Genomic DNA, 18344 nt, shown 5'->3' with positions numbered 1-18344 from the left:
ATTGTTGTTCTTTCTCAGAATATGAATTGGGAAAATAGGCTTATGTCTGAATTCGACTCTAGGAATCGACTCTTCGATTCTAAAAATTCTGGAAACAAACAATGACCTTTAATGGCGTCTTCTGGATATTATGTTGTACTGGAAATGATAGTATCCTCTTGACTTGAGACAGATGGGGAAAGAAAAGAGCATGCATCTATCCAGTTTCAGTGTGATTTGAAATAACAGTACAATTCCCTCGAAGAATTATTTTTTTTTTTTATGATCTTTATTGAAAACATTTAATAACACGAATTACAAATAATGCTTCCATTTCTCCTCAGGTGCATATGTTAAAACGGTTCCTCACATTTGTATGATGAAATGTGAATGGGTTTGTGATTACTGTAAATCAGTGTTAGCCTATTCTTTTGCTGTGTTCTTCTACAATATATAATGTCTCTAAATTCCACTCATAAATCGAGAAACACAGAATACTGGCTGGATGGCTTAGATTTTGTACAATGACAGACTTGGTCACTGTCCTTATGTGGAAAAGAGCTGTGGAAAAAGTGTATAAACAGAATTTTTATTTTTGAAGCTAAATATTACATTAATACATAATTATTACTACAACTTGGACTTTTTGTGGGTGCTATCAGGTTTGTGATGCAAACCTTTAGTAAAGTATGACTGTCCTATATACAAGCTGGAAATGCATGGTTGCAGTTTCAATGAAGAACAATACAGGAATACATATGTATGAAAGCTTTTAATTTTCCATTGTGTTTTATTTGCATGATAGTCATTCTACAGCAATCAGTAAATATCATTGTGGAATCAATGTATGGATGTTGTTGTTTTTTTTTTTTTTTTCTACAAACTAACTAACAAACTAAGCCATCTAATAATATGACACATGTGACCCTAAATCCAAACTATTACTGTAAATAAGATTAGCTATATAACAGTTAATCAACCACCTTACCTAGAGGACCCTTTATGCTAATAACTGCTAAAATAAATGCTATAAAGATAACACAAACATTTCAAATGTATAAAAACAAAAGTTTAAACAACAACAAAATTTCATTTTAACTCCCATTTGTGTTGCATTGCAGGAAAAAGGAAATTGCGTCACTCTCATCAAGAAACATCATTATTTTTTGGGAGTCTCTGGAATATTTCTGTTGGTAAGAAAAGGATGTTAGATCACAGATGCTTAAGAAGGAGAAATAAATAAAGTCATACTCCAAAAAGATTTAAATGATATTTAACACATACTGTATAAACATAAAAATAACACAACACAACATATTTTATTCTGTTTTTTTCTCCAATGCCTGTTTATTAGCTATGCATTGCAAATGTAATATCATGCATATGTCATCACAGTTTTTGATATGTGCTTTTATCCTTTTCAGGTTTCTATCTAAACTACACACACAGACACACATATGCTTTTCAAAACCAAGTGTTTAAGGGGGCTTTGCTTATTTGACTTTGTAATGCCTATAATCTGCAAGTGACTGAGCTGAACTAATCTTTGAATATCCACAGAGCTGTGGATGCACCTAACAGGCAGAGATAACATGAGTGAAATTAAAATCAATGCTTAAGACTACACCACAACTTACTCCAAGTGTGTCTCATGCTTTGAAAAAATAGACAGGACAAAGGAGCCAGTTTCACCAGGATTCAACGTGCAGGGTACAATTAAGTACTCTCCTGGCTCCAGCCTAAAGAATTTGAACACGTCTCTCGAATCTTTGAGTTTCTCAGTCTTTGCAATAGGTTTTCTGTCATTGAAAAACTTGGATGAGAACTTTCCACTTACACCTTTCATCTACAAGAGAATGAGATGTGTTATTGATGTATTAATAAAGTAGTATGTGTAAATTAACAGAATTTGAATAATGAGCCAAATATTTGTGTGTTAGCTTAATTTTTACTTGCCTCAGATGGAATCTGTAAAAGTACAGAAATAATGAAAAAAACTTTAATACTGCAAACATTGCATTACATAAAAATCATAACTATATTTGTCACTGAAAGTGCCTTCAATTTCTACAGAATGCACATGCTTTTACATCCATCAATACTGACCTCATAAACATAGAAGCCTATTGAAAATTTGGGAAGTTCTTTTCTGTGTCTGATCTCACGGTTTTGCATGAGGGACACCAGTATGTTTTCAGGGCACTTCCCACTTGCACAGTCCTTATCAAGCTCCTCAATCCTCAACCGAAATTGAGGGTTAGTCCAGAAAGTTTCTACAACAAATGCAATTAATTAGGTTTCTTTATAGGTCCCTGATAAATAACAATTATGTTACATCTGAATTCTTATAAACCATTATCTTTGTAATATTTACAATGTGGCTCACACGCTCCTAATTCATTATTAATTTGGTTCACAAATTAAACCCTATAATGATAATAGACCTTATAAGAGAAGTTTGCACTTGTGTGTGGTTTAAAGGTGCTATATGTAATATTTTTACTGTACTAAATCATAAAATGACCATAATATGTCATTAGAGAATTAGGAAAAAAACTAACAATGCTACAGCCAGTATATTCTACTTTGAAGTTTCCATTCTGGGCTGGAAGATTTGCCAGATTTGAACAAGTTTGCAGGCAAACAACACTGCGTGCTGCAGCCATGGAAGCCAGCAAACAAACTGGATCAGAGATAACAGATTCTACCCGACCTAAAAAGCCTTGCCATCCATCTAAAAACCACCATTACCAGAGGTGTAGTAAAACAAGGATAAATATTGGTGATGCCTTTGGAAGATGGAGACAGCTTAAAGCCCAGAAATCCTTTAAAATGGATGCTGAGTTGGCTAATTCTGGCAAACCGCATGAGCTTCGATTCTGGGGCGGGGCAGACAACTCTCCAATATTTAGCATTTGGACTGCAGTACCATTTCAAATGCTTGCTGTCAATCTTACATATAGCACCTTTAAATGAAATGTTTTTAGTTCACAGGCTTGCATTTAGTTGCTGTTCTTCCATTTTATTTAACTTTAAGTAGGAAGCTTAAAATACCAATATTGCTATTGTTGCCACCAGCTGTAGACCCAGCAATCCAGTGGCGAATATCGTATTTGGAGGTCCAGTGACATTTAGAAGAAGCATCCAGAAAATCAGGACAGAGACAACAGACATCCATGACACTAAAGTTTGTGGTGTAATCTTCCATAGACATCCTGCAGTACAAATTGGAGTGTAAATCATAGCCAAAATGTGACGTGTGCTTTATGCGTGAAAAGGTAATTAAAAGGTTTATGATTACCAGAATTCCCCATCATTGGCCTCATATTGGCAAGTTTTGCGTTCCTCTGCACTCACCGTATTCCACAAGGGTGATCTAAAATAAATATTGGATATATATGGGTGTACTAAAAGTAAATGGGTTTTGATGAGCCATAAAAACATCTCAAAGGCCCTGACACTCAGCAAAAGCAAAGAAGAGACCATTTAAAAAGAACCCTCAAGATTTGCACTTTAAAAAGTGGTAACCTGCAATTGTTACCTTAAGGTTGTATTTCTATTGGATCTAACCCTTAAAATGTGTAACCTTTGTTTTGTTTGTGTAACCTGATGTATGCAGGCTGATTTAGTCTTATTAAATCATATTTCTGATTGGCTTTAAACCAGTTTTTTTTTAGATATTACCACATGAAGCACATTATTTAGGTTACTGTACCAAACAAAGCAGATTTTTACTTTCAGATTAAAACTGACCTTGTACATTTACTGTATATGATGAAATGATCAGAAGCAGCTCTTACTTGTCGCTCCAGGCTCCTGTCCACTCTACACGTCCCCATGGGTTTAACACTCTCACCAGCTGAACAGGGTTTCCTTCACTTATTACCTAGTGATCACAAGGCATCATATTGTCAGATTTTTATTTTAATATTTTTGCAGACCGGCGTTCAAATCCATAAATAATTATATATATACAGGTGCATCTCAATAAATTAGAATGTCGTGGAAAAGTTAATTTATTTCAGTAATTCAACTCAAATTGTGAAACTCGTGTATTAAACAAATTCAATGCACACAGACTGAAGTAGTTTAAGTCTTTGGTTCTTTTAATTGTGATGATTTTGGCTCACATTTAACAAAAACCCACCAATTCACTATCTCAAAAAATTAGAATATGGTGATATGCCAATCAGCTAATCAACTCAAAACACCTGCAAAGGTTTCCTGAGCCTTCAAAATGGTCTCTCAGTTTGGTTCACTAGGCTACACAATCATGGGGAAGACTGCTGATCTGACAGTTGTCCAGAAGATAATCATTGACACCCTTCACAAGGAGGGTAAGCCACAAACATTCATTGCCAAAGAAGCTGGCTGTTCACAGAGTGCTGTATCCAAGCATGTTAACAGAAAGTTGAGTGGAAGGAAAAAGTGTGGAAGAGAAAGATGCACAACCAACCGAGAGAACCGCAGCCTTATGAGGATTGTCAAGCAAAATCGATTCAAGAATTTGGGTGAACTTCATAAGGAATGGACTGAGGCTGGGGTCAAGGCATCAAGAGCCACCACACACAGATGTGTCAAGGAATTTGGCTACAGTTGTCGTATTCCTCTTGTTAAGCCACTCCTGAACCACAGACAACGTCAGAGGCGTGTTACCTGGGCTAAGGAGAAGAAGAACTGGACTGTTGCCCAGTGGTCCAAAGTCCTCTTTTCAGATGAGAGCAAGTTTTGTATTTCATTTGGAAACCAAGGTCCTAGAGTCTGGAGGAAGGGTGGAGAAGCTCATAGCCCAAGTTGCTTGAAGTCCAGTGTTAAGTTTCCACAGTCTGTGATGATTTGGGGTGCAATGTCATCTGCTGGTGTTGGTCCATTGTGTTTTTTGAAAATCAAAGTCACTGCACCCATTTACCAAGAAATTTTGGAGCACTTCATGCTTCCTTCTGCTGACCAGCTTTTTAAAGATGCTGATTTCATTTTCCAGCAGGATTTGGCACCTGCCCACACTGCTAAAAGCACCAAAAGTTGGTTAAATGACCATGGTGTTGGTGTGCTTGACTGGCCAGCAAACTCACCAGACCTGAACCCCATAGAGAATCTATGGGGTATTGTCAAGAGGAAAATGAGAAACAAGAGACCAAAAAATGCAGATGAGCTGAAGGCCACTGTCAAAGAAACCTGGGCTTCCATACCACCTCAGCAGTGCCACAAACTGATCACCTCCATGCCACGCCGAAGTAGGCAGTAATTAAAGCAAAAAGGAGCCCCTACCAAGTATTGAGTACATATACAGTAAATGAACATACTTTACAGAAAGCCAACAATTCACTAAAAATGTTTTTTTTATTGGTCTTATGATGTATTCTAATTTTTTGAGATAGTGAATTGGTGGGTTTTTGTTAAATGTGAGCCAAAATCATCACAATTAAAAGAACCAAAGACTTAAACTACTTCAGTCTGTGTGCATTGAATTTGTTTAATACACGAGTTTCACAATTTGAGTTGAATTACTGAAATAAATGAACTTTTCCATGACATTCTAATTTATTGAGATGCACCTGTGTGTATATATATATATATATATATATATAATTATTTATTTAATCCAAGCAAAATTGCAAATGAACTCGACAGCCAATGATCACTGAGCATTTCCATTATATGAAAAGAGCTTAAAAAAAAAGGTTGGCACATTACAGCTCCAAAAATAGAAATGTAATAATTTTACATACACACCCACACGTTGGAGCAGCTATCATTATGAGGACTATCCATTGACATAATGATTTTATACTGTACAAACAATAGATTCTATCCCTTAACCCTAACCCTACCCCTAAACCTAACCCTCACAAAAAACTTTCTGTATTTTTACATTTTCAAAAAAACATTGTTTAGTATGTTTTTTAAGTGATTTGAATTATGGGGACACTAGAAATGTCCTCATAAACCACATTTATAGCATAGTACCCATGTAATTACCAGTTTGTAACCTAAAAAAAAGTCCTCGTAAATTTCTAGTGTCCCCATAATCCAAATCGCTTAAAAAACATACTAAACAATGTTTTTTTGAAAATGTAAAAATGCAGAAAGTTTTTTTGGGATTAGGGGATATAATCTATAGTTTGTACAGTATAAAAATCATTATGTCTATGGAGAGTCCTCATAAGGATAGCCGCACCAACATGTGTGTGTGTGTGTGTGTGTGTGTGTGTGTGTGTGTGTGTGTGTGTGTAACAAGCGCTAATGTAAACAGACTTGGCTCCGTACATCGGATAATCATGCTCGGTCAGTATGTATTCACTGTGAGCATAGTTGCTGTATGTGTGAAAGAAAACTGCATCTGAACCTAATCAGCAGACGTGGCTGCGTGCATGGGAAGATCGTGCTTAGATGTGATGGCTGTGCATATACAGTTAATTCACAGCTTATATATGCACAGCCATCATATCTAAGCACGAACGTCCCATGCACATGCCCACGTCTGCTGATTAGGTGCAGATGCAGATTTCATTCACACAAACAGCAGCTCAAACAGTCTTTTCAGGCATATAATATGTTTGTTTTCTGAAACAGACATCCAAACTATCACAAAAGCACCACAATAACAGTTTAAAACTTGTATATTCACAGTGAAAACATGCTGATTGAGCCCAATATCTGATGCACGCAGCCAAGTCTTTAGCGTTTGTCACTCACACGCTCGCACACAAACACAATGTCTGAGATGTCAAAGTGCATTGGCAAACTGGACTGCTGATATTTGTTCATTTGTTTTTGTCTACACTCTGCCCCCCTCTACCGGCTGTGCAGTGTCACATGCAAAAATAACTCACACCAGGAGGCACTGCAGAGGAATTTAGACCCTACTCATGAAAAGGTTAAAGAACTGGGTTATTTCAAGCTATGAGATGTAATCTGATGCCACTGTGAGCTGAGATTTGATTATGTGCAGACTCACCTTGAAAACCCCTGTCACTGTATATGCATGGCCCTGAACAATGCCATTAGGTAATGTGTGTTCAGATGTTTCCTGGCATGGTATGAAAACCAGACATTATATTAGTAATTCTTGCAGATAAAATATGTATCAAGAAACATAGCATTAATTGTATATTGTGAACAACTTTTTTTTTTTTTTTTTGGTCTTCACAACAGTAATTTCGTTAATGTCACGATTTTTCACAAGTATATATATATATATATAGGATTGGGAGGGTTACTTTTGAAATGTATTCCACTACAGATTACAGAATACATGCTGTAAAATGTCATTTGTAACGTATTCCATTAGATTACTCAAAGTCAGTAACATATTCTAAATACTTTGGATTACTTCTTCAGCACTGGTAGGTTTCTTCACTTGTTTTGACTTTAAAAACTCTGCCAGTACAGTAAGACAAAATACACATGTTGAAAATACATTCTCTGAAAAACCTAAATATCTTATGCAGTGTTGTTTCTAAAACAAGATTAATCAAATTTATCTTGTTTTAAGGATTTGTAGATATTTTTTACAGGAAAACAATTCAAAAATTATTTTCAAGAACAAAATGTTTGCCCTAATATGATTTTCTTACTAGAAAAAAAGAAATTATGATCCAATATGAATTTTCTTGATAAAAAAATATGATTGTGCCTGGTAACGTGCATGTAAAATGGCTAGAAATAACATTTTAGCTTAGCGTAAAGCTGACAGTTTACACAAGGTTTATTTCTATTTCTTGTGCTCCAAACTTACTTCAAACATACTTCTCTGTCTGCTCGTATGAATGTAACACATCATAAGAAAGTGTTTCACCGCTGTTCAAATGCACTTTGGATCGCATCTTTTATATGTATGCATTTTTCCATCTGAAAGGACTAAATATTAAATGAAACTAATGACAATAAAATGCAAAGTAATCTCTTCAGTAATCAAAATACTTTTTGAATGTAACTGTATTCTAATTACCAATTATTTAAATTGTAACTGTAGTGGAATACAGTTACTTATATTTTGTATTTTAAATACGTAATCCCATTACATGTATTCTGTTACTCCCCAACCCTGTATATATATATATATATATATATATATATATATATATATATATATATATATATATGTATATATACACACACACACTGACGGCCAAAAGTTTGGAATAATGTGTCAATTTTGCTGTTTCGGAAGGAAATTGGTACTTTAATTCACCAAAGTGGCATTCAACTGATCACAAAGTATAGTCAGGACATTACTGATGAAAAAAGTCAATTTTGATCAAATCTAGACAGGCCCCATTTCCAGCAGCCATCACTCCAACACCTTATCCTTGAGTAATCATGAAAATTGCTAATTTGTTACTAGAAAATCACTTGCCATTATATCAAACACAGTTGAAAGCTATTTGGTTCATTAAATGAAGCTTAACATTGTCTGTGCTTGTTTTTTGAGTTGCCACAGTATGCAATAGACTGGCATGTCTTAAGGTCAATATTAGGTCAAAAAAAAAAAAAAGAAAAAAGAAAAAAAAAGAAACTAGAAACTCGTCAGGAATGAAGGCTATACAATGCTTGAAAATGCCAAAAAACTGAATATTTCATACAAAGGTGTACACTACAGTCTTCAAAGACAAAGGAAAACTGGCTCTAACAAGGACAGAAAGAGATGTAGCAGGCCAGATGTACAACTAAACAAGAGGATAAATACATCAGAGTCTCTAGAGAAATAGACGCCTCACATGTCCTCAGCTGACAGCTTCATTGAATTCTACCCGCTCAACATCAGTTTCATGTACAACAGTAAAGAGAAGACACAGGGGTGCAGGCCTTATGGGAAGAATTGCATAAAAAAACAATAACAAAAAAACAAAACATTTCTGAAACGGAGAAAAAAAAAAGAGGTTAGAGTGGGCAAAGAAACACAGACATCGGACAATAGATAATTCGAAAAGAGTGTCATGGATCTTAACCTCGATGAGCTTTTTTGGGATCAGCTAGACTATAAGGTGTGTGAGAAGTGCACAACAAGACAGCCACATCTATGGCAAGTGCTACAGGAAGTGTGGGGTGAAATGTCACCTGAGTATCTAGACAAACTGACAGCTAGAATGCCAAGGATCTGCAAAGCTGTCATTGCTGCACATGGAGGATTTTTTGATGAGAACTCTTTGAAGTAGTTTAAGAAGTTCTGAAATTGTTTTTTCATATTATAATAGTAATTTTAGTAATAGTAATAATAATGTCATGCCACTTTGGTGAATAAAAGTACCAATTTCCTTCCATAAGAGCAAAATCTGTGCATTATTCCAAACTTTTGGCTGCCAGTATATATATATATATATATATATATATATATATATATATATATATATATATATATATATATATATATATATATACATATGAAAATAATGCCACAAAGCACAAAATGTTGCCTGGTAAATATACACTCGCTGAGCACTTTATTAGGAACACTATGGTCCTAATGAAGTGCCCAACATGGTCTTCTGCTGTTGTAGTCCATCTGCCTCAATGTTTGACAAGTTGTGCATTCTGAGATGCTATTCTTTTCACTACAATTGTGCAGAGTGGTTATCTGAGTTACCGTAGCCTTTCTGTCAGCTCAAACCAGTCTGGCAATTCTCCGTAGACCTCTCTAATCAACAAGGCGTTTCCATCTGCAGAACTGCCACTCACTGGATGTTTTTTGTTTTTAGCACCATTCTGAGTAAACTCTTGAGACTGTTGTGCGTGAAAATCCCAGGAGATCAACAGTTACAGAAATACTCAAACCAGCCCATCTGGCACCAGTAATCATGCCACGGTCGAAACCAGATCATATTTTTCCCCATTCTGATGATTGATGTGAACATTAACTGAAGCTCCTGACCCGTATCTGCATGATTTTAAGTATTGCACTGCTGCCACACAATTGGCTGATTAAATAATCGCATGAATAAGTAGGTGTAGAGGTTTTCCTAATAAAGTGCTCAGTGAGAGTAAATTTGATGTAATATAATATGCTTAATTGAATGTCTTATTTTATTTTCTTTATACTGATTTTTGGTTGATCTGGACATACTCACCTGAAAATGTTTTTGACAGGTCTAGTGAGATTCACATAGTGAGATGTTTAAGTTTGGCATGATGTCAAAATTTTTGACTGTAATAAGTTTACAAAATTAATTCACTGCTTACCCCAGGAAGAGTGCTGCAGCCCATCAGGGCCTTTGCATTGACTGCACGGTCCATTAGGTTCCACAAATCAGCAGGAGCTTTTTTCAGTTTATAGTATATGTGCACCCCACCAGTGAAGTCCTTCAGGGCCTCAGATACACGTCCAGATTTCATGTCAGCATAGGAGCCGCACACCCTGTAAATGTCATTCTGCTGTTTAGTTTGCGATATGACCAACAGTATGTGGACACCCTTTCATTATTAACAGGTTTGGCTATTCTTGTAATTTCAGAGCAACACCAAACAGTAACATTCTAGTGAATCCGGGGCTACATACGTCAATAGACCAGATGTGCAGATGAACCAAATTTGGATTTAGATTATGGGAAATATTCAAATTGTTGCTGAATCTTACACAACTGTTATGATTGTCACCATTTCAATGAAAGAGTGAAAGAAAGAAAGAAAGATAGAAAAAGAATATGATAATTTTTACAGAATGTAGGCTAGCCTACTGGTACTTACTTTGCATAAGCTTTCTCCAGCAAGGCAGGCCAAAACTCATTTGATGTTTTTGAATGCACAAAAATGAGCTTGCGTTTGATTGTTGGCAGTTGGTCATCAATTACAACATCAATCCATTTCCCAAACCGCCAGAACTGAAAGATGTAAGCAGAACAGTACTGATCAGACAAATTATGAAAAAAAACCTGCCATGCTTGGTCTTAAAGGGATAGTTCACTCAAAAATGAAAATTGTCTCATCATTTACCCACTTTCATGCCATATTTGATGTGTATAACTTTCTTCTCCTGAACACAAACAAAGATTTTTAGAAGAATAATTTAGTTCTGTAAGTCCATATAATGCACGTGAATGGTGACCAGACCTTTAAAGCTCCAAAAATGACATTAAGGCAGCATAAAAGCAATCCATATTACTCAAGTGGTTTAATATATATCTTCTGAAGCAATTCATTAACTTTGGGTGAGAAACAAATCAATATTTCAGTACTTTTTTAAAAATATATAAATCTCTACTTTCACTTTAAGAATATGAAAGTGAATGGGGAGATTTATTGTTTAAAAAAAAAAAAAAAAAAAAAGGACTTAAATAGTGATCTTTTTCTCACTCACACCTATCATATCACTTTTGAACACATGGATTTAACCTCTGGAGTCAAATTGATAAATTGTATTCTGCCTTTATGTGAATTTTGGAGCTTTAAAGGGGACATATTATGCAAAATCCACTTTTTTGAACATAATTATGTGTCCCCAGTTTGTGTAGACAACCACAACATATGATAAAAGACCATCTCCTCATTTCTTTCCTTTCCCCATCAATAAAAACAGTGTCTCCAAACGAGCCATTCAGGTTTGCAGCCCCCTGACGTCAAAAGTGGAAAGGTACCACCCACGGCTGTCGAAGACATCCGCCCAATTAGCTTAGATCCGCCCTCATTAAAACCTGAGCAAGCATTGCACAGTCCGCCATATTTATCTCCTTGCTAGAGCCGCTTGTGCTAACTCGGGCTGCTTCATTAACAATGGTCAACACAAGGCTGGATTTGTTTCGAAGGATCAAGGATGGATCGATACCAACTCTCCGTGACCCAGCTTCAGATTTGCAAGTCATAAGTTTCGCACTTTATACTTTTTTAATGTTTGCAATTTGGCTTTCTGAATTTGCTTGTTTGCACGTTGCGCGAAAAATGCTTGTTGTGAAAACATTGTGCTTTGTGTAACGTAGCAACTAGTCTCTACCTACCTTATTCCATAACAATGAATCAGTAGCTCTGTTTCGGTTACGATATAAATTGATTGGCGTCCTCCACAGTCCCGCTTGAGTGGTCATACAATGAAGATTTTCCGTGTAATAAAACCGGTTATTTTTTCCAAAAACTATTATGAAATGATAGTGGTATTTTCAACAGCTATAGCTGTTTTGCATACTTCATAACTCAACATTTGTTATGCACAATACAGTAAGATGATTGACAGTGTGTTTTCGGTCTTCTTTATAATTTTTTAACTGCATTGTTGTCCCCGGGGTATCCATGGCACCAGCAGTAAAGGCACAGCCCACTTCCAGAAAGGGGTGTGGGGCGCAGCAGCTCCTTTGCATTTAAAGCTACAGACACTAAAACAGCCTGTTTGGAACAGGGCTACAAAACAGCGGTATTAAGGCATGGTAGAATAAACGATCTGTGAGGTATTTTGAGCTGAAACTTGACAGACACATTCTTTGGACACCTGAGACTTATATTACATTGTGTAAAAAGGGGCATAATATCTCCCCTTTAAAGGTCTGGTCATTATTCACCTGCATTGTATGGACCTACAGAGCTGAGATATTCTTCTAAAAACCTTAATTTATGTTCAGCAGAAGAAAGAAAGGCTGGAATGGCATGAGGGTGAGTAAATGATATATTTTATTTTTTATTTTTGTGTGAACTATCCCTTTAAGGTCTGAAATTATGATTTTAAAATACATATATTTTCAAGAGGTAATTATGCTGAAAAGGACCAAATAACTCACTTTGAAGTGAAATATCCCTGCATAATCCTTACTGAATGACTGGTCCGTTGGCATGACCTGGTCCATGATGTCCCTCTGAAAGGTTAAAGCCCCAACTGAGGCAAGAAACCAGCAGTTCCCTAAGCAAAACAAAAGTTAGCAGTGTGTCTTTCAATAAATTTCAACACTACAGAAATACCACAGGAAATATTTATTTTGAGAAAGCAGTTGTGTCAGAGTGATTTATTTTACAGAGTGGTTCCAAAAATATTTGCACACTTAAAATGCATGGATTGCATTGTATGAGATAACAAAATATCAATCCAAGTGGCATGTCAGAAACCAGCAGACTCAGAAATAGTTTTTTTCCTTCAGTTGTTAGCTTGCTGAATACAGAACTCAAAAACAAAATGTAACCCTTAAAAAAAAAAAAAAAAAAAAAAAGGTATCACACCAGTTGCACATTACTTCAAACTGTAATTCTCCGGTTATACTTGAATCAATGCACCTGCATTTGCATCTGAATCTTAAACATGCACTTTAACAAAGTTTATAATACATTCATATATATATATATATATATACAAATGCTAACAAATGTTGCTAGATCTGTTCTCAAAACTAACTTAACTTTTTATTTTAACCAACTGGCCTCAAGTCAGTGTTATTTCAATTTGGGATTTTTCATTTAGTTTTCATTTCTATATTATATCAATCTGTCATTCCAAATTAGTTTTAGTTTTTGTTAGTTTTCACAGTTTGTCTGTTAGTTTTAGTTTAGTTTTAGTTTTTTCAGTTTCAGTTTAGTTTTTATTTTAGAAGCATTTATTTGTATCATATAAAAATGTCTAACATCATTACATTTCTCAGGGCAGTCTTGTTGTTACCTCTATCTATTTCTATTATCATGTTTAATTTGGATTGTAAATTTTGCCAATTTTATAACAAAGTGCATATGGGTAAAGTGAGAAAGGACATTTAAACGATCCCCATTGTATCCATATGAATTTCCTTAGATGATTATAAGCAATTTCTTAACTCTCTTTGGGAAGTAAACAATTAAAGAGATAGTTCACCCAAAAATGAAAATTCTTTTATAATTTACTCACCTTTATGCTGTCCCATATGTGTCTGACTTTCTTTCTTCTGCAGAACACAAAGGAAGATTTATTGAAGAATATCTCAGCTCTGTAGTTCCATACAATGCAAGTCATCATGGTACAAAACCTTGAAGCTCCAAAAATCACATAAAGGTAGCATCCTTTTTTACTGTAAATCTTGACATCAGTAGTCTCATTGGTGATCTTTAATGTAGACTGATATTTCAAGATTTATAGTGAAAAAGGAGTTACGTTTTGGTCTAGATTTCTTCAGAAGACATGAATTAAACCACTTAAGGATTACTTTGTTACCTTTATGTGCTTTTTAGAGCTTCAAAACTTTGGACCCAGTTGACTCATGTTGTATAGACTTACAGAGCTGAGATATTTCTATAATATCTTTGTGTTCAGCAGAAGAAAGAAAGTTACACACATATGGGAGGCATGAAGGTGAGTAAATAATAAGAGAATTGTCATTTTTGGGCAAAATCTCTCTCTCTCTCTCTCTCTCTCTCTCTCTCTCTCTCTCTCTCTACCTTTTTTGAGGTTTTAAATGGATGATTTTTACATTGGGCTGTGTGGCAGAGCTCATTTAATGACCACCGGTGGAAAAGCAATGGTAAAAAAAATAACAGAAATTTGAGGTGTAATGTTTGTAAATGTTATATAATGATTGTAGACTAAAATTTTCATGCTGATTATTATTATTATTATTATTATTATTATTATTATTATTTATAGATTTTTTGGGGGATTTTTTCCCCCCCTTTTCTCCCAATTTGGAATGCCCAATTCCCAATGTGCTTTTAAGTCCTCGTGGTCGCTTAGTGATTCGCTTCAATCCAGGTGACAGAGGACGAATTCCAGTTGCCTCTGCATCTGAGACCGTCAACCCGCTGCATCTTATCACGTGGCTTGTTTAGTGCGTTGCCACGGAGACATAGCGCGTGTGGAGGCTTCACGCCATCCACCACAGCATCCACGCTCAACTCACCACGCACCCCACCGAGAATGAATCACATTATAGCGACCACAAGGATGTTACCCCATGTGACTCTACCCTCCCTAGCAACCGGGCCAATTTGGTTGCTTAGGAGACCTGGCTGGTTAGTATTTTTAATCATTATTTGTATTCATAGTCATTTAGTAGTATTATTTAATACAATAGCATTACTGATCATTTGTATTACATTATTAAACTTATGTCTTTATGTTATGCTGTGTAATATGCATGCCTAAAGCCTAGTGTAAGTCAAGACTGCATATTTACGCTTTATATAGGTTGTATATGCAAGCCTTACATAGGTTGTATGTTTAAGCTTTATATAGGTTGTATATGAGTTGCCTTATATGAGTTTCATGTGTTGCATGTGTAAGTTGAGACATGTGTTTTTCATTATGTGGGGAGGGGAAGTTATTTTAACCTGCTATGGTATGCACCCTGCAAATGAATTTCTTCAGAGAAAGACTAAGAAAGCCCCACCAAGACCATTTGTATGACACCACTCTTCAAATTAAAATTTGCTTTCTCTCCTATGTCTGATAACTAAAAGAATTGTGTTATTTCTTGGCAAGTAACAGGTGTTTGGCTCTGTGACTTCACAACGGGGGAAAAAAAAGTTTGTAACACTGTAAACGTAAACAAAATATAAAACAATTAATTCTAAATACTTTGTAGTTATTTTCTAGAGAATCATTGTTCTTCTGGGATTTGGTCAAAAGAGGGTCTTCAAAAGTTCTACTTCTCAGTATTAAGAATTTCTTCATTTTTGCTTTTATCTAAGGTAGAAGACATCCTAAGCAATATTTTAGTTTAGTTTTAGTTTTTTCAAATAATTTCTGTTTTTATCTTTATTTTAGTTGATGAACATGGTTTTAGTTAGTTTTTATTTTAGTTTTCGTTAACTATAATAACACTGCCTCAAGGTCATTTTAGTGAATGCATTAAGTCACAGAGGAAGAGTACCCTAGCAGATTACTGTAACCACAGGTGTAGATCATCACATGAACTATGGACATTTTCCACAAAGTCTGACAAGAAAAAGGTGTCCAATGTTTTTTTTTTTTTTTTTTTTTTTTCTTTGTCTTAAAGGAATAATTCACCCAAAAATTAAAACGTTCTTATAATTTTCTCACCTTCATGCCATGCCAGATGTCTATGACTTTCTTTCTTCTGCAGAACACAAACAAAGATTTTTAGAAGAATATCTCAACTCTGTCGGTATAATTGAATGGTGGCCAGAAGATTGAAGCTCCAAAAAGTATAAAAAGGCAGCATATAAGTAATCCATACGACTGCAGTTATTAAATTCATGTTTTCAGAAGCAATTTTATAGGTGTCGTGAGAAATAGATCAATATTTAAGTCCTTTTTTTTACTTTAAATGTCCACATTCACCAGTCCAGCTAAGCGCTGTCTTCTGTCCTAAGTGTTTTTTTTTTTTTTTGCAATTCAAATTTTTCATGCATATTGTCAGCTAGTGGACAGAGACAACTTAAATACTTAAATATTGACGTTTCTCACCCACACCTATCATATCTCTTCCGAAGATATGTATTTAACAACTGGAGTCATGTGGATAACTTTTATGTGCCTTTATGTGCTTTTTGGAGCGTCACAGTTCTGGCCACCATTCACCTGCGTTAAATGGACCACCAGTGCGGAGATATCTTTCTAAAATCTTTGTTTGTGTTCAGTAGTAGAAAGAAAGTCACACATATCTGGGATGGCATGAGGGTGAGTAAATTTAAATTATGGGTGAACTATTCCTTTCCATTTTAACAGAATACTGTATCTATTGTTTTATTAAATGTTTTGCTTAAAAATGTGTTTGTGTTTTCTTTAATAATGTTTGGCATTCATACATTAAAAGCTACTGGGTAGATATCACTCAAAAGCCCATGCCTAATGGACTAAAGTAAATACTGTAAATAAATACATAAAAAAAAAACACACCTACGGATCCTTGGGAATAGTCAAACCTGGACACCCCCTCTACAATGAGCTGAGGGTCTGCCACTATTTCCTAAGACAAGGTGAATAAAAACACTACATTTCAAAATTTGCCTTGGCATTTAGGATTACCAGAGGATAATCTAGACCTACAGTATATTATGAGTTGTTTCTGACACCAACAATGCTGGGGAATGTTATAGGTGAACCTGTTTAGACAAGTGTTTTAACTGGAGGCAAGATGTAGTTTCTTTAAACTACACCCTTGTAGCAGAACACTGCAGAACTACCAGTATGTTTACTTTTGAAGTCATTTTGAAAGTCTTAAGAATATGGTCATTTAGAACTGGTAACTTACCGATGGCCTCAACCACTTGACTTGGTCATGTTTTAATTTAAGCGTCATCTGTGGATCAATGGAGCTGCTGTCTGGAGGGAACTTCTCATCAACATATCTCTGTTTATTGATGAAGCAGTTCTTGAGCAATTCCAGATAGTCCTGATCCAAGAACTTTATAGGCTTTGTGAGAGAGCCCATTTCATCTTTCGTGGTGGGTTCATTCCGGGGCGGTTTGTTCACACGAGGTGGAGGCATTGTTTATAAGTCTGTTTTTTATATATACAACAAAAATAAGGTAAAGATATACATATGGCTGGTACTGTGAAGTTGACATAAAAAAAAAAAATAAAAAAATAAAATCATGAAATCTGGTTTTACACATGAAGTAAGATTTAAGCTGCACTAGTTTTTACAGACAAATAAGTCTAGACCTACACAGCATATAAGGTCTTTAAAAACTAAACTTTTTTTAAACTGTCTGTAAGAAAAGGGACTTTAGATTTTTTAGACTTATTTAGGATGTGTAATGTTGTCCCTTTGTTAATCATATTTTGATTACTCATAGACTTACATATAAATTAATGAATAATTTAAATTAAATGACAAAAATGATATACTTTACCTTCAAGGATACAATTAATCGCCAACACTGGGAGTTCACCTAAATGAGCAGCACTCTTCTCTTTTTGGGTTTGACTTATAAAGTTTTTTTTTTCTGCCTTTGGCTCTAGTATTCCGTGTTCAGGCAAAGGGTTGTATTCAGGAAGTGTTTTGTTTCTTACGTCACTACTCTGACATAGCGTTGAGTAAAGAGAGACTTCCAAATTCCTCCCATCTACAAAACTGCAAAACACTGAACTCCACCTTACTTTTCAATATCCAAATGCTTGATTAAGATAAGACAGACTGACTCTATTCAGATTTAAATTTTTCTTTAAACTCATGAGACACCTGCATGATTGTTGTGTGCATTTTCCATTCCCCTTTTTGATTTGTAACTAGTAGCCCCTAAGAAACATGCCAATTTGTTTTTATTTTTTTTTTTAGACAAAATATTTTTCCTAAAAATGTATGTCCTCACATGTGGACAGTAAGACTAAATTGTGAAATTTTAAATAATATCAAGCTATAGAAAGTCTTTTTTTTTTTTTTATCAAAATGTTTATTATGTTTCCAGGAGAGTTGGTTATTCATGTTTTTGAGATGTTACAGATATTACATCATAAATTAGCATAATTAATTCTGATTCAAATTAATGTCCAGCATCATCCAATCACAGCCAACCATGTTAAAATA

General features: G+C 35.2%; 1 protein-coding gene across 1 annotated transcript; it reads right to left on the bottom strand.

Annotated features, from left to right (window-relative positions):
• Window positions 1-732: 732 nt before the first annotated feature.
• LOC127455204 (calpain-2 catalytic subunit-like) lies at window positions 733-17817 on the bottom strand. Its single transcript, XM_051722900.1, has 14 exons — window positions 17671-17817; window positions 17067-17314; window positions 16712-16781; window positions 12678-12796; window positions 10663-10796; window positions 10159-10333; window positions 6938-7009; window positions 3780-3865; window positions 3281-3355; window positions 3034-3194; window positions 2086-2252; window positions 1936-1947; window positions 1617-1825; window positions 733-1166 (listed from the first exon to the last, which is right to left on the bottom strand). The coding sequence occupies exons 2-14, from the start codon at window positions 17301-17303 to the stop codon at window positions 1139-1141; spliced, it is 1545 nt and encodes a 514-aa protein (XP_051578860.1). The 5' UTR covers window positions 17304-17314; window positions 17671-17817; the 3' UTR covers window positions 733-1138.
• Window positions 17818-18344: the final 527 nt, after the last annotated feature.

Source organism: Myxocyprinus asiaticus, chromosome 17 (assembly GCF_019703515.2).
Source record: "Myxocyprinus asiaticus isolate MX2 ecotype Aquarium Trade chromosome 17, UBuf_Myxa_2, whole genome shotgun sequence".
Classification (NCBI taxonomy): domain Eukaryota; kingdom Metazoa; phylum Chordata; class Actinopteri; order Cypriniformes; family Catostomidae; genus Myxocyprinus; species Myxocyprinus asiaticus.
Note: the sequence above shows the minus strand (reverse complement) of the source record. Positions and strands in the feature narration are given on the sequence as shown.

Coding starts and splice junctions, on each gene's coding strand:
- LOC127455204 (XM_051722900.1), bottom strand. CDS start 17,303: ATGCCTCCACCTCGTGTGAACAAACCGCCCCGGAATGAACCCACCACG. Junction 16,782..17,066: donor TCAAGTGGTTGAGGCCATCG/GTAAGTTACCAG, acceptor ACCTTGTCTTAG/GAAATAGTGGCAGACCCTCA. Junction 12,797..16,711: donor CTATTCCCAAGGATCCGTAG/GTGTGTTTTTTT, acceptor TGTTTTGCTTAG/GGAACTGCTGGTTTCTTGCC.